Here is a 13,970-nt window from a genome sequence, read left to right as displayed (position 1 = left end):
TGGAAGCCACTAGAAGCCAGTGCTGTGAAAATATTTATTAGAGACCAGGGGGAAGGAGCAGGGTTTGAGGTCCGTATGGGAAACTGAGTCCAAGAGCCTGGGAGGGAAAGGGAGGATGGCCAGCTGCCACCTGGAGGGGGTCATAGGTCGGTGGCTGGGCCCCAGTCGTAGCCATCTTCATCAGAGGACTCCGCATCTCGGGCTTGTGTAAACTTCCTCCTCACAGCTTCCCGCGCATATGTCCTGGGGTCAAGAAATAGAACAGAGGCTGCGAGTGAGGAGGGAGTGGACTTACCTACCGCTCACCAAGGCTGACTACGAGGCACGCGGGGTGTGGACAGAGATGAGCAAGACGGGGCATGTGGGGTTGGTTTATTAATGAGCTCCTTCACAGCCTTCAAAGCCCTAGCTCCAATGTCCCCTCCTTCAGGAAGCCTTCCCAGAAAGAGGATCCCGTCTCCCGTGGCTCTGGCTCTGTCTTGCCTGCCAGAATAGGAGCGCCTCGGCAGAGCCGGGTTCGAGGTCTCCTTCACCACCACCCAAACCCTGAGCCCAGAGAAAGGGTGAGGCCCCCGACCTGAAGCACAGGGCTCTTACCGCATGCTTTCCTGTCGCCACTGGCCCTGCGGGTGGTAGCTGTCCACCTTGGAGAGGGAGGAAACAGGTTAACCCTGCCCCCAAAGGGTGATAAGATGGGGAAGCAACCCCATCCCACTTCCCCACCTTTGCCCAGGCAATGCGCCCGCAAGCTTTCTTCTTGCCCCACCACAAGTCTACTACTCATCCCCAATTTTATTATTATATTTTATATGTTTTTTAATTGATTTCTTAGAGGAAGGGAGTGAGAGAATCATCAATCGGCTGCCTCCTGCATGCCCCTTAATGGGTATCAAGCCAGCAACCCAGGCATGTGCCCTGACCCGGAATCGAACTGTGACCTCCTGGTTCATAGGTTGATGCTCAACCACTGAGCCACACTGGCCAGCTCATCCCCAGTTTTAAATGAGAAAATAGGCTGGGACAGGGAAGGCCTTGGCTGTCACCTAGCCTGTTAGCAGAGGGGGAATTGGGTTTCCCATCGGTAAAGTTCTTCAGAGGACTACTGTCAGGAGTTCCTAAGTGAGTTCGCACATGTGAAGTGCTTAGGGTAGTGCCTGCCCCTACGTAGGCTGCCATGGTCAGTTGAGCAGGCTGGGCACTGCACAGCCCCAGGGGACACCAGTCCAGTCGAATCGTAGATTTGTACGTCCTTACACTTACCTACGGAGGGTCTGAGGAAGGGTACCTGTGTCATACTCACAGGCACTCCAGGTGCTGAGGCAGCCCCACGCAGAATAGGAATATACGTTATTAAATATCCAGCTGTGAGCAGGGCTTGGCTAAGTGTGCCAAGTTGAAACAAACACCCTGTGATGCCAAGACTTTTTAGCATCTGCCTTGTATCCCAGATAAGGAACTTCGCGCACAGAGATGGAAATATTTGCTCTAAGTGATCCAGCACGGGTCTGATCAGAGAAGTTTCTGTTTGTTACATCATGGCAGAAAACAGGGTCCCCATGTGTCTGCACCAACCCCAGACCCTGGCCGGGCCACCCCTACACCCTGCTCACCTGGGCCTCTCGGTGGCCTGAGGCTCTCCCATGATCCCGCAGGCTCGGGGGTTCCTCCACCAGCACAGGCTCCGAGGACCGGTCCAGGGCTGGTGCTGGGGGCCCCTCGTCCACGTCTGTGTGGGGCCCGCCCTCCCCGTCCGTGTAGCCCTCGCCGTCCGTCTCGTAGTCGCTGTTGACGCGGCTGTCACAGCTCAGGTCCGCGGAGCTGTCGTTCAGGCCACGGTGAGGGAGGTCCAGGTTGTCCTCCAGGGAGCCATCCAGCTGTGGGGGGTGGGGGGGTTGGTCTGGCTCAGCCAAAACCCCCAGCCCAGGCCCTCCTGCATCTCAGGCCAAACCCAGACCCAGGACACCATCTTTAAACTCCAGTCTCAAACCAGGGAAGACCCTTGACCCTCAAGTTGAGGCTTAACTCTTGACCCCTGGGTTGAGTTCTACCCATTGACTCTTTGCCAGACCCCCCCCCCCAAAATTTGAGTTAAGACCCAACCCCTGAATCCATCCCCAATCCCCAAATTGAGTCTCCCAATCCCATCTCACTCAGGTCAGATCTTGGCCTTGGCTATGCCCCTGAGCCCTCCCCTGCCCCTAAGCCCACACGGAGGCTCCACACCCCGGCGGGTACCTGGTCCTCGGCTGTCCAGATGGGCCGCATCTGCTGCTCCCGGATAATGGCCTTGAGCTCCTGGTACCAGTTGTCGCTCGTGCCTTGCAGGTGGATGGTGGCTGCGGGGAGGGGGCATCAGTGCGGCCGGGACTCGGGCCAGACCCGCGGCCGGCCCGGGCGCCCCTCCCGCTACCTGTGAAGAGGTGCTCGCTGTGCTTCCACAGCTTCTGGGCCTGAGCGTAGAGGCGGCGGGAGCTGCGGCGGGAGGCTGGCGCCAGCCACTGGCGCAGAGCCTTGAGGGCCGAGCGGCTCTCGGGGGCGCAGAAGACCACGATGGGGTAGTACTGCACGTAGTTGAGGCGCTCCACTGCAGAGGGCGTCACGTCTAGGAGAGCGTGCTTGTCCTGGGCAGGGCCCATGGTGGGGGCGGTGGGAGAGGACGAGGGTGGAGAGAGAAACACGCCCGGAAGCAGGCCGAAAGAGACAGGTGAAGAGTCAGAGGGAGAGGGAGGGTCAGGTCAGAGTGGATTCCAGGCCAGCATGGGGGAGGTGGGATAACCCAGGCCACGGTGTCTGAGGCCCAGAGCCCCAGTTGCAGTCTCTCTGCCTCTTCCCGGGGCTGTGTGTGACTCTGGGCAGGCTGTCTCCCTCCAACCCTCACATCACAAAACCGCTCCCTGGGAGACCACTCGCAGGGGGTGGGGAGAGGACAGAGTGGACCCTGGGCCTCAGGTTCCCCTCCGTGAGACGGGGCCCTGCTTACTTTCTCCGCGATCACCCGCACCGTGTCCAGTTTGATGATCTTAGAAGGCCTGTCAGTCCTCAGCACGCTCTCTGCGGAGAGGCAGCCGGCAGCTTCAATAGGGCAGTTCCCTGGCCCCGCAAATTCCTGTCTGTCTGTCCCTCCCCGGCTCAAGGACCCAACAGGGCTCCCCATTGCCCTTGAAAAGATCCTAACAGCAGCAGCAGCATCTCCCATTGCCCCACACTGCTGACCTGTGTCCCCTCCTGACTGCTGACCTGTGTCCCCTCCTGACTGCTGACCTGTGTCCCCTCCTGACCTCGGCCCTCTCCTCCTCCTGAGGAGGGTGGCTGTTGCTGGCCCATCTAGCAGATGCGGAAACAGCCTCAGGTCGAGAGGTCACCCGCTCAGAGTCTGGAGCCAGTGGTGCCAGGGACAGGAGCCTGATGCAGAGTCTGTGCTCCAGACAATCGCTCTCCCAGGCTTGGTCCCAACTCTAGGCCTTTGCTTGGGCTGTGGTGACTCAAAAGAAGCTCCTTTGGCAGCTTAGCTCGGTGGATAGAGCATCAGCCTGCAGACTGAAGGGTCCCAGGTTCGATTCCAGCCAAGGGCACATGCCTGGGTTGTGGGGCTTGATCCCCAGTAGGGGGCATGCAGGAGATAGCCAATCAGTGATTCTCTCTATCTCTCCTTCTCCCTTCCTCTCTGAAATCAATAAAGGCTTTCTGTCTATGGATCTGACTCCTCTAGGGACCTGTAGTGGAATCACATAGTATCTGTCCTGTGTCTGACTTATTTCACTGAACATAATGTCCTCAAGGTTCATCTGTGTTGTAGCAGGGGTCAGAATTTTCTTCCTTCTTAAGGCTGAACAATAGTCTATTGTCTGGAGGGCCCACATTGTCTTTATCCGTTCATCCGTTCATCCGTTCATCCGTTCATCCGTGCCTGGACACTGGGCGCTTCCGCCTCTTGGCTGCTGTGAATAACGCTGCTGCGAACCTTCATGCTCAAGTGTCTGCTTTCAGTTCTTTCCGTGGGTCACAAAAAGTTAGCTTCTTTTCAACCATTTCAACTATGTAAATACCATTCTGAGCAGGCTGTATAAAAATCGCTAATGGGGCCGAAACCGGTTTGGCTCAGTGGTAGAGCGTCAGCCTGCGGACTGAAAGGTCCCGGGTTCGATTCCGGTCAGGGGCATGTGCCTTGGTTGCAGGCACATCCCAGTGGGGGGTGTGCAAGAGGCAGCTGGTCAATGTTTCTCTCTCATCGACGTTTCTAGCTCTCTACCTCTCTCCCTTCCTTCCTCTCTGTAAAAAAATCAATAAAATAAAATAAAATAAATTGCTAGGGGGCCAGATTTGGCCTGGAAGATGTAATTTGCTGACCCCAATTCTAGCTTCTTTCTGTAGTTGTTATTCTCCTTGAAGGTCCTCGTGCTCGTGTATTTTGTTCGAGGCTGTGTCTCCATAGCTCAATAAATAAATCCCTTGGACAGAGGGCGGAAGAGCTGGCACACTGGCTGTCTGGTGAGCTGTGTGAGAACTCGGAAGCTCTGTCCAGCCAGAGAGCCAGGAGTGACGGGGGACGTCTGCTGGTGGTTCCTGTTCTAACTCTTACCATCCCCACAGCGTCATTAGCAGCCCCTCTCCGCTGCCTCAGCCCAGGGGCTGGGAAAGGCTAGGAGATGATTCACCAGCAGGGTTGCCGAGGAGCCTGGTTTCTCACCTGCGATCTCAAACTGGTCAGGCATCTCAGCAGTCAGCTTCTGCATAGCAATGTCCGCCACGGGCCCCAGGATCACCACTGGGCGCTTGAAATTGGCTGCGGGGCCAAGAGACAATGACAAGAATCAGGATCCCTTTTGTGGCAAACACTGCTAGGTTCTTGCACCACCACTTTCTACCTCCCCTGTGGTATCATCTATCAATAGCCAGGCCTTTGGTTGGTCAGCTAAGACTACATCTACCAGCCTCCCTTGCAGCTAGGGATGGCCATGTGACTAAGTTCTGGCCAATGGGGTGCAAGAAGAATTAATGTGTGCAATTCTGGGTTGTATCCTTCAAGGAGAGGGGTGAGTCCTCCCCATCCTCTTTCCCCTTCCTGCTGGCTGGCATGTGGGTATGGTGCACTGTCTTTGACTACACAGGCAAAAACCCACAAAAACAAGACAAGACAAAGGAGCCTGGATCCCTAAAACTGAAGTAGCCAAACCATACTCAATAGCTTACACTGGGACTGTTACTTGAAATAGAAACTTTCTCTAATGCAGCTGTCACTTGGGGTCTCTGCTATGACAGTTGAATCTAGCTAGCTCAGTGGTCAGCAAAAGTACAACTTGAGGGCCACATTCAGCCCACTGCTTGTCTTGGAAGTTTTATTGGCACAGTCATGTCGATTCATTTATGTACTGTCTCTGGCTGCCTTCCTGCAGAGTAGAGTGGTTTGGAAAGAAACTATCTGGCCCACAGACTCTAAAACAGTTACTGGCCAACCCTTTGCAGGAAGAATTTTGCTGAAGCCCGGACTCACTGACAGACATTCTCACCAATGAGGAAACAGGTGCAGGAGAAATCTTGGCGGGAGAAAAGAGAGTAGCCAGCCCTCTCCCTGCACCTTCTCTTTTTCTCCTCTCCTTCCCGGCCTATCTCTTAAAAGCTCAATATATTCCTATTTCTGACCTTTCATTGGCTGGGGGTGGAAATTGAGTACATGGATTTGGTTTTTAAGTCTTTTTGTCTGGATGTTGGTGCAGCTGCTGAAGAGCAGCCGAGTCCTTTCTCCTCCTGGGAGACCAGCTCGCTCTTCCCATCCTCCCGCAGGGTCCCTGCACCTGGTTCTAATCCCTCCTTCCCTGAGGCTGGGCAAGAGCTCAATCTCCCCCCTTCCTGAGTCCGGAGAAGGCTGGCCCCTCCCCTTTCTTGGGTAGGGAACGGCTTTTTGTGCAGTTTTTGTGCTGGCGTGTTTTCTTTAATTGTGGTAAAATATACATAACATGAAATTTACCTTTTAAATCTGTACATTGTATTAGTACGTTCACAATGTTGGGGGACCTCCTATGCGTGGAATCACACAGTATCTGTCCTGTGCCTGGCTTCTTCCACTGAGCATAATGTCCTGAAGATTCATCTATGTTGTAGCAGGGGTCAGAATTTTCTTCGTGTGTGTGTGTGTGTGTGTGTGTGTGTGCGTGTGCGTGTGTGTGTGCCCATGCGCACACACGTGTGCATGCGCGTGTGTAGCTGAACCACGTTGTGTTTATCCACTCATCTGTCCATGGGCACTGCGTGTTTTCACCTCTTGGCTATTGTGAATAACGTTGCTATGAACCTTTATGTTCAAGTTAGTGGCAGCTTTCAGTTCTTTTCATGTATCACAAAAATTTTAAATTTCTTTTCAACCATTTAAAATTGTAAATACCACTCTTAGGCTGTATAACATTTGAAATGGGGCTCATCTAAACCAAGATGTGCTGTCAAAACACATACCAGATCTCAAAGATTTAGTACCAAAAAGAAAAAAAAAAGAAAAAAGGTTGTGAAATACCTCATTAATAATTTTGTATGGATTTGGTTAGAGCATGTTTAAAACATTATTGCCCTGGCTGATGTTGCTCAGTGTTTAGAGCACATGTGTCAAACACAAGGCCCGCGGGCCAAATCCAGCCTGCCAGGCCTTGCAATGTGGCCCGCACCGCGCTGTCATCACTGCACTCCGCTGTCAGTTTATGACATTGTCAGTTTATGGCTGTTCAGTAAACCATTCGGCCCGCGATTTAGGCTGGATTTTAGATTTTGGCCCCTTCTCTGATTGAGTTCGACACCCCTAGTTTAGAGGGTTACGGGTTCCCAGTCAAGGGCATGCACCTGAGTTGCAGGTTCGATCCCTGGCCCCAGTCGAGGCGCATTTGGGAGGCAACCAATTGATGTCTCTCTCTCACATCCATGTTTCTCTCTCTCTCTCCTTCCCTCCCTCCCTTCCATTCTCTAAAATAGGGGTGTCGAACTCAATCAGAGAAGGGTCCAAAATCTAAAATCCAGCCTAAATCGCGGGACGAATGGTTTACTGAACAGTCATAAACTGACAATGTCATAAACTTACAGCGGAGTGCAGTGATGATAGAGCGGTGCAGGCCACATTGCAAGGCCTGGCGGGCTGGATTTGGCCCGCGGGCCTTGTGTTTGACACATGTGCTCTAAAAGAATCAATGGAAAAAATATCCTCGGGTGAAGATTAACAAATATATAAATTATTTTTGACCATTTCTTTTTATAGATTTTATATGTGGCTCGCATATAGAAATTGATTCTTAAGGAATGAAGCCCTTTCCTGTCCCCGCTGTGCCCTAAAATCACCAGAAGTGGCTGTTTTGGTGGAAGGAGAGAGGTAAGCGGCTACACCAGAATGTCTGCAGGCCCCTCAGCCTGGCCCCACCTTCTCGGAGCACCACACGTTCATATGGTGGGTAGTGACCCTGCCTGGTCAGATCCGACAGGTCCTCGCGGCTCCGATGGGTGGTCTTCTTGGCTCCCCGACGAAAACCCCGTAGGCGCCAGAACTCAGCCCGTCCACTAGAGCCCGCCGAGGCGCCAGGCCCCGGCCCCACGGCCCGCTGGGCGGCCTCCAGACTGGCCAGCTGCTCTGCCCTGGGAGAGGGAGGTTAAGGAGCGCTGGGATCAGCACAATGACAGCCCCAGAGACGGCCCGTCCCAGGCTCAGGGCCTGCATCCACGTCACCTCACAGGGAGAAGGGACTCTACAGAGGGGATTGAGTTAAGGCCCCTGAGGTGGGGAGGACCCTGCATTCCCCCGGGGGATGGGTGAGAGGGGGCAACCTCATCACAGGGTCCTCATAAGAAGAGGCAGGAGCCGAAACCGGTTTGGCTCAGTGGTAGAGCGTCGGTCTGCGGACTGAAAGGTCCCAGGTTCAATTCCGGTCAAGGGCATGTACCTTGGTTGCGGGCACATCCCCAATAGGGGGTGTGTAAGAGGCAGCTGGTCGATGTTTCTCTCTCATTGACATTTCTAGCTCTCTATCCCTCTCCCTTCCTCCTCTCTGTAAAATATCAATAAAATATATTAAAAAAAAAAAAAGAAGAAGAAGAAGAAGAAGAAGAGGCAGGAGAATTATGCTTTAGTTGGCTGTGCTCAATGGTTAGAGTGTCGGGCACAGACTGAAGGGTCGTGGGTTCGATTCAAGGCAAGGGCATGCACCTTGGTTGCAGGCTCAGTCCCTGGTTCCATTTGGGGCACATGCAGGAGGCAACCAATCAATGTTTCTCTCACATCGATGTTTCTCTCTCTCTGTCTAACCCCCTCCTTCCCACTCTCTTTAAAAAACATTTCCTCCGGTGAGGATTAATAAAAAAAGAAAAAGAAGAGGCAAGAGGGTCAGAGTCAGAGTCGGAAGAGGCTGGGACGCTGGAGGAAGAGCCTGAATCGGTTCTCCTCTGGAGCCTCCAGAAGGACCAGCCCTGCCCACACCTGGATCGTAGCCATAAAGCCTTCATTTTGGTTTTTGTGTGCGTTTTCATTAATCCTCACCCGAGGATATTTTTCCATTTCCATTGATTCTTAGGGAGAGTGGAAGAGAGAGGGAAAGACATCGATTGGTTGGCTCCTGCAAAAGCCTTGACCAGGGCGGAGGATGGGGCGGAGCCTGCAACCAAGACCCATGCCCTTGCCCCTTGCCTGGAATCGAACCCGGGACCCTTTGGTCCGCAGGCCGAAGCTTTACCCAAACCGGCTAGGACTGAAGCGTTCGTTTTGCATTTCTGACCTCCAGAATTTGCGTGGATTGAAGCCACTGCATTTGTACCGAGTTTTTACACAGCCCTGCGGGTCCTGTCCAAGCGCAACTGTACCCCCCACCCTTCGGCACATCGTCCCGAATGAACCACCAACATTGTGGAGAGTGACAGAGCGGGAGATGGAGGCTGGGGAAATGGAGGCTGGGGGAGGGGGAGATGGAGGCTGGGGAAATGGAGGCTGGGGGAGGGGGAGATGGAGGCTGGAGGAAATGGAGGCTGGGGGAGGGGAAGATGGAGGCTGCGGGTGGGGGGATGGAGGCTGGGGGGGTTGGGATGGAGTCTGGGGGAGGGGAGATGGAGGCTGGGAGGGATGAGGCTGGGGGGGAGATGGAGGCTGGGGGTGGGGAGAGGATGGAGGCTGGGGGGATGGAGGCTGGGGGAATGGAGGCTGGGGGGATGGAGGCTGGGGGATTGGAGTGGGGTGGAGGCTGGGGGGATGGAGGCTGGGGGAGGGGGATTGAGGCTGGGGGATTGGGGTGGGGTGGAGGCTGGGGGAGGGGAGAGATGGAGGCTGGGGGGATGGAGGCTGGGGGAGGGGGGAGATGGAGGCTGGGGGGCAGCCGGGGGGGGGGGGGGCGCGGTCCCCACCTCCTCTGGTTGGGGATGACGCCGCGCTCCTGCTCGCGGAGGTCGCGGCCCATGCGCACCGCCAGCCACTGGCCGCCGCGGGCGCCGCTGTGCCCGGGCCCCGCGTGCAGCGTGTCCAGCACGTGGAAGACGTCGCCACGGGTGAAGCCCAGGCCGTAGGGGGGGCTGGGCTCCAGCTCGAAGTGCGTGCGGACGTAGAAGGAGTCGCCCACGCGGGACTGCACCATCTTCCGGAAGACTGCGGGCGGGAGGGGCGCTGAGCGCGGGGCGCCGCCCGGGCCTCCCCTCCTCTCCCCTCCCCGCCCGGGCCTCCCCTCCCCTCCCCTCCCCTCCCCTCCCCTCCCCTCCCCTCCCCTCCCCTCCCCTCCCCTCCCCTCCCCTCCCCTCCCCTCCCCTCCCCTCCCCTCCCCTCCCCTCCCCTCCCCTCCCCTCCCCTCCCCTCCCCTCCCCTCCCCTCCCCTCCCCTCCCCTCCCCCCTTCCCCCCTCACTCACTGTCCTGCTTCCGCTGCGTCACCAGCTCCACCTCCTCGCCCAGCGGCAGCCCCAGCAGCACCTGCACCGCCTCCTCCCGGGTCAGGTTCTGGAAGGGCACCTCGTTCACCTGTCAGGGATGGGGAGGGCGGGGTGAAGCTCTGGGCAGGGGACCCCAGCTCTTCTCCGGACCAAGCTCACCCCAACGCCGGGCCCCCGCGATGGGGGACAGCGGACGGGCAGCTGGGCATCCCAGACCAGAGCCCGGGGCGCGGGGACTGGCACCGGCGCACAGGACCGGGGCGTGGTGGGTTCCCAAGGCGGTCATGACCGGGGCGGGAAATTCTGCGACATCGCAAAGAGCCTCAGTCACCGGTCGTGACAGGGACAAAGATGCCCGGACACACAGTACCCAGGTCACAGGCACAGGGTTATGGCGGGGCCGACAACATGTGGGCCCAGACGCGGGGTCACCCGGCTCTCAGCCGACCCCGGGGGACACGGGCTGTGACAGACCCGGGAGCGTCGCCCAGCACGCCACCGCGCCCAGCGCCAGCACCTGCAGGATCTGGTCTCCTTCCTGGATGCCCTGCTCCTCCGCCGGGCTGCCCTCCTGCACCCCCGACACGAAGATGCCCACGTCGTTGCCCCCGGCCAGCCGCAGCCCGAGGCTGGTGCCCTTGTAGAAGCGGACCACCCGCGAGTCGGGGCTGTACCTGCGGGGGGGAGGGGGCAGAGGCAGGGCAGTCCGGCGTGGGCAGAGAGATGATCCCCCGGGCATCCCCAGGGGACCCGCCCCTCCGGCCTCAGTTTCCCAAACAGCTGCACAGGACCTGAGATGGTACCACCAGCACCCTGGACTGGGAAGGTCCCGGGATGGGGGCGTGTCCCGTTGGCGGACTTTTCCGAGCGCACATACCCGCGGTCCTCCGTGCTCTGGCTGCTGGGCACCCGGTAGATGTCATAGCTGCTTTGCCTGGGGGTGTCTGAAAGGGACCGCTGGTCTGGTTCCCGGCACACTGCCCAGTCCAGCCACCAAGCCTCTGCCAGAGGGGGTCCCCACCCCGTGTGTGCCACCACCCAGCCCTCCGTCCTTCCCAGGCAGCTGTCTCTGACCTTGTAGGCCCACTTTCCCGCTCTGCCTGGCACAGCCTCGCCACGTGGGATTACGACAGTCAGAGGCGGGTGCTCAGAGTCCCCACGCACTCTCCCTCCCTCCGCTTACCTGGTTCCAACGTGGTTCTGGAATCCACAGAACTTTTCCGCCAGAGCTGGGGGCTCTCCCTGGTGGGGAACAGGTTTGGGGTGAGGTGGGGGTGGGTGTCAAGGGGTGAGGTTTAGAGCTGTCATGTATCTGAACTCAGATTCAAGTCTTGGTTCTGCCCTTCCATCGCCGTGTCATAGCAAACCGATTGCTCTCCGGCTCAGCCTCGGTTTCCTGCCCTGAGCCACGGGGACGGCTGAGGGGGGTGAGGTTTCCAGGGAGGACTGGTCAGTCCAGCGTGGGACAAACAGGCATTTTATCGCTTTAATATCAGAAGTTCCAGGGGTTGCTGTGGACCACATGGTTGTGTTCCCTGCAAGCTCACATGTCGCAGCCCCAACCTCTGCGGGGACTGTGTGAGGAGGCAGGGCCGGCGGGCGGTGACGAAGTTTAGCCGAGGCTATGAGGGTGGGGCCCCGGGTGGCATTGGTGTCCTTATAAGAGACACCAGAGAGCACTCTCTCCCCAGGTGAGGACACAGCAGAAAGGCAGCTGTCCGCCAAAACCGGTTTGGCTCAGTGGACAGAGCGTTGGCCTGTGGACTGAAGAGTCCCAGGTTCAATTCTGGTCAAGGGCATGTACCTTGGTTGCAGGCACATCCCCAGTAGGGGGCGTGCAAGAGGCAGCTGATCGATGATTCTCATCAATGTTTCTAACTCTCTATCCCTCTCTCTTCCTCTCTGTAAAAAAATCAATAAAATATATTTTAAAAAAGAAAGAGAAAGAAAGGAAGAAAGGAAAGAGAGAGAGAGAAAGAAAGACAGAGAGAGAGAGAGAAAGAAAGAAAGAAAAAATGAAAGGAAGAGAGAGAGAGAGAAAGAAAGAAAGAAAGAAAGAAAGAAAGAAAGAAAGAAAGGAAGGAAGAAAGAAAGAAAGAAAGACAGCCGTCTGCAGACCGGGAAGAGGCCCCCTGGAACCTGACCCTGCTGCACCCTGACCGCAGACCCCCAGGCTCCAGAACCGGGAGAAATAACGTCTGTGTCAGTGTCTGGGCTCTGGCATCCTGTTAAACCACAGAGAAGACAGTCCCCTGCCAAACCGGCCCGCTGTGAGCAGGCTGGGCGCTTCCAGCCTTTCAGATGCTCTCCGATACACCTGCGTGGGGAAGGCATCCTTTGGGAGAAAGCCTGGATCGGGCCGTGTGTTAGCATGTACGGCATGCCTCCCATCGGGCCGTGTGTTAGCATGTACGGCATGCCTCCCATCGGGCCGTGTGTTAGCATGTACGGCATGCCTCCCATCGGGCCGTGTGTTAGCATGTACGGCATGCCTCCCATCGGGCCGTGTGTTAGCATGTACGGCATGCCTCCCATCGGGCCGTGTGTTAGCATGTACGGCATGCCTCCCATCGGGCCGTGTGTTAGCATGTACGGCATGCCTCCCATCGGGCCGTGTGTTAGCATGTACGGCATGCCTCCCATCGGGCCGTGTGTTAGCATGTACGGCATGCCTCCCATCGGGCCGTGTGTTAGCATGTACGGCATGCCTTCCATCGGGCCGTGTGTTAGCATGTACGGCATGCCTCCCGGGAAGCCTCGGTGCTGCCATTGGAGACCACATCCCCCCCGCCCCTCCACGTCCGGAGCGGATCAGTAGATTCGGAGGCTGCGTCAGAGAAACCCGCCAAGCTAACTGGCCCCCATTTGTCTGTGTGCTGGCTACCGGACTACACCCTCAAGGAGACATGCCCACGTTCCCCTCCTGTTCAACATTCTGGCCAACGGGGGGTACGTACACAGGGGAACTGGTTCGGTTGGTGTCAGGACTCCGCTGCCTGTGCTGGGGTGGTGGTGGGACATGGGATGGTGGCGCCTGAGACAGTTCTGAGCAGAGGTCTGAGATGTCTGTGGGAGAGAGGGCATCCCGTCAGCCACAGTCATGCCTTCCAGGCCGGACCCATTTCATAGAGCGGAACATCAAGGCCCCTCCCAGCAAAGGGACCTAGGCCAGCGTCAGGCTCAGCCAGCTAACCCCAGTCCTGACTTGCTGTGTGGCCTCCAGCCAGTCCCTGTCCCTCTCCGCCTCTCAGGGCGGGCACGTGGACCCCTTGGCTCTGCCCCTCACTCCATCCCTTCCCCCGGGGCTTGCCTCCGGGCCCCTCACCCTCCAGGAGGGAGCTGTCGCTGTCACTGACAGCTGGCGGGATGTTCACCAAGAACTGCTCTCGGTCCCTGAGCACCAGCAGAGTCAGCTTCCCTTCCGATTTCTCGATCAGCTGCCGTGTGTCGCTCAGCGACAGATTCTCGCTGGACACCCCGTTGATCTAAAAGGGACCAGGAAGGAAGAGAGAATGTGAGTTAGTGAGAGAGAGGGGGGTACCGGGAAGACAAGAAACACGCCATCACCGGAGTTACTGAAAACAGACATCTCCAGGGAAGGTTACAACTGGATTCCCGCTGGGAGAGGTGTCCATGCCGAGAACTAACTTCCACAAGAAGCCTAGCACGGGCCATTCCTAAGGAGCTGGAGGGGATCGGAGACAGGTCGGCGCTCGCACCTCGCTGGAAGGGAAAATTCCTTAGGAGACGCTGTGAGCACACATGAGAAATGAGTCTAGCCCTAACCGGTTTGGCTCAGGGGATAGTGTCGGCCTGGGGACTGAAAGGTCCCAGGTTCGATTCCGGTCAAGGGCATGTACCTTGATTTCGGGCACATCCCTAGTAGGGGGTGAGCAGGAGGCAGCTGATCGATGTTTCTCTCTCATCGATGTTTCTAACTCTCTATCTCTTTCCCTTCTTCTTTGTAAAAAAATCAATAAAATATATTTTTTTTAAAAAGGAAAGAAATAAGCGGAAGCCGGTTTGGCTCAATGGATAGAGCATCTGCTTGGGGACTGAAAGGTCCCGGGTTCGATTCCGGTCAAGGGCATGTACCTTG

General features: G+C 56.8%; 1 protein-coding gene across 1 annotated transcript in view; it reads right to left on the bottom strand.

The window, feature by feature from the left end:
- Positions 1–21: 21 nt before the first annotated feature.
- TJP3 (tight junction protein 3) overlaps positions 22–13,970 on the bottom strand; it is a 34,736-nt gene continuing 20,787 nt past the window's right edge. Inside the window, exons 7-21 of the mRNA XM_084883479.1 lie at positions 13,197–13,356; positions 12,829–12,937; positions 11,055–11,113; positions 10,749–10,815; positions 10,389–10,545; positions 9,851–9,959; positions 9,358–9,595; positions 7,394–7,605; positions 4,688–4,783; positions 2,981–3,051; positions 2,411–2,621; positions 2,236–2,336; positions 1,611–1,874; positions 598–644; positions 22–243 (exon numbers count right to left, since the gene is read on the bottom strand). Of these exons, the coding sequence (XP_084739605.1) occupies positions 141–243; positions 598–644; positions 1,611–1,874; positions 2,236–2,336; positions 2,411–2,621; positions 2,981–3,051; positions 4,688–4,783; positions 7,394–7,605; positions 9,358–9,595; positions 9,851–9,959; positions 10,389–10,545; positions 10,749–10,815; positions 11,055–11,113; positions 12,829–12,937; positions 13,197–13,356 (2,004 nt within the window). The 3' untranslated portion in view covers positions 22–140. The remainder of the gene's footprint in view (positions 244–597; positions 645–1,610; positions 1,875–2,235; positions 2,337–2,410; positions 2,622–2,980; positions 3,052–4,687; positions 4,784–7,393; positions 7,606–9,357; positions 9,596–9,850; positions 9,960–10,388; positions 10,546–10,748; positions 10,816–11,054; positions 11,114–12,828; positions 12,938–13,196; positions 13,357–13,970) is intronic.

Source organism: Pipistrellus hanaki, assembly GCF_964339955.1.
Source record: "Pipistrellus hanaki genome assembly, chromosome: 5".
Taxonomy (NCBI): Eukaryota; Metazoa; Chordata; class Mammalia; order Chiroptera; family Vespertilionidae; genus Pipistrellus; species Pipistrellus hanaki.
Note: the sequence above shows the minus strand (reverse complement) of the source record. Positions and strands in the feature narration are given on the sequence as shown.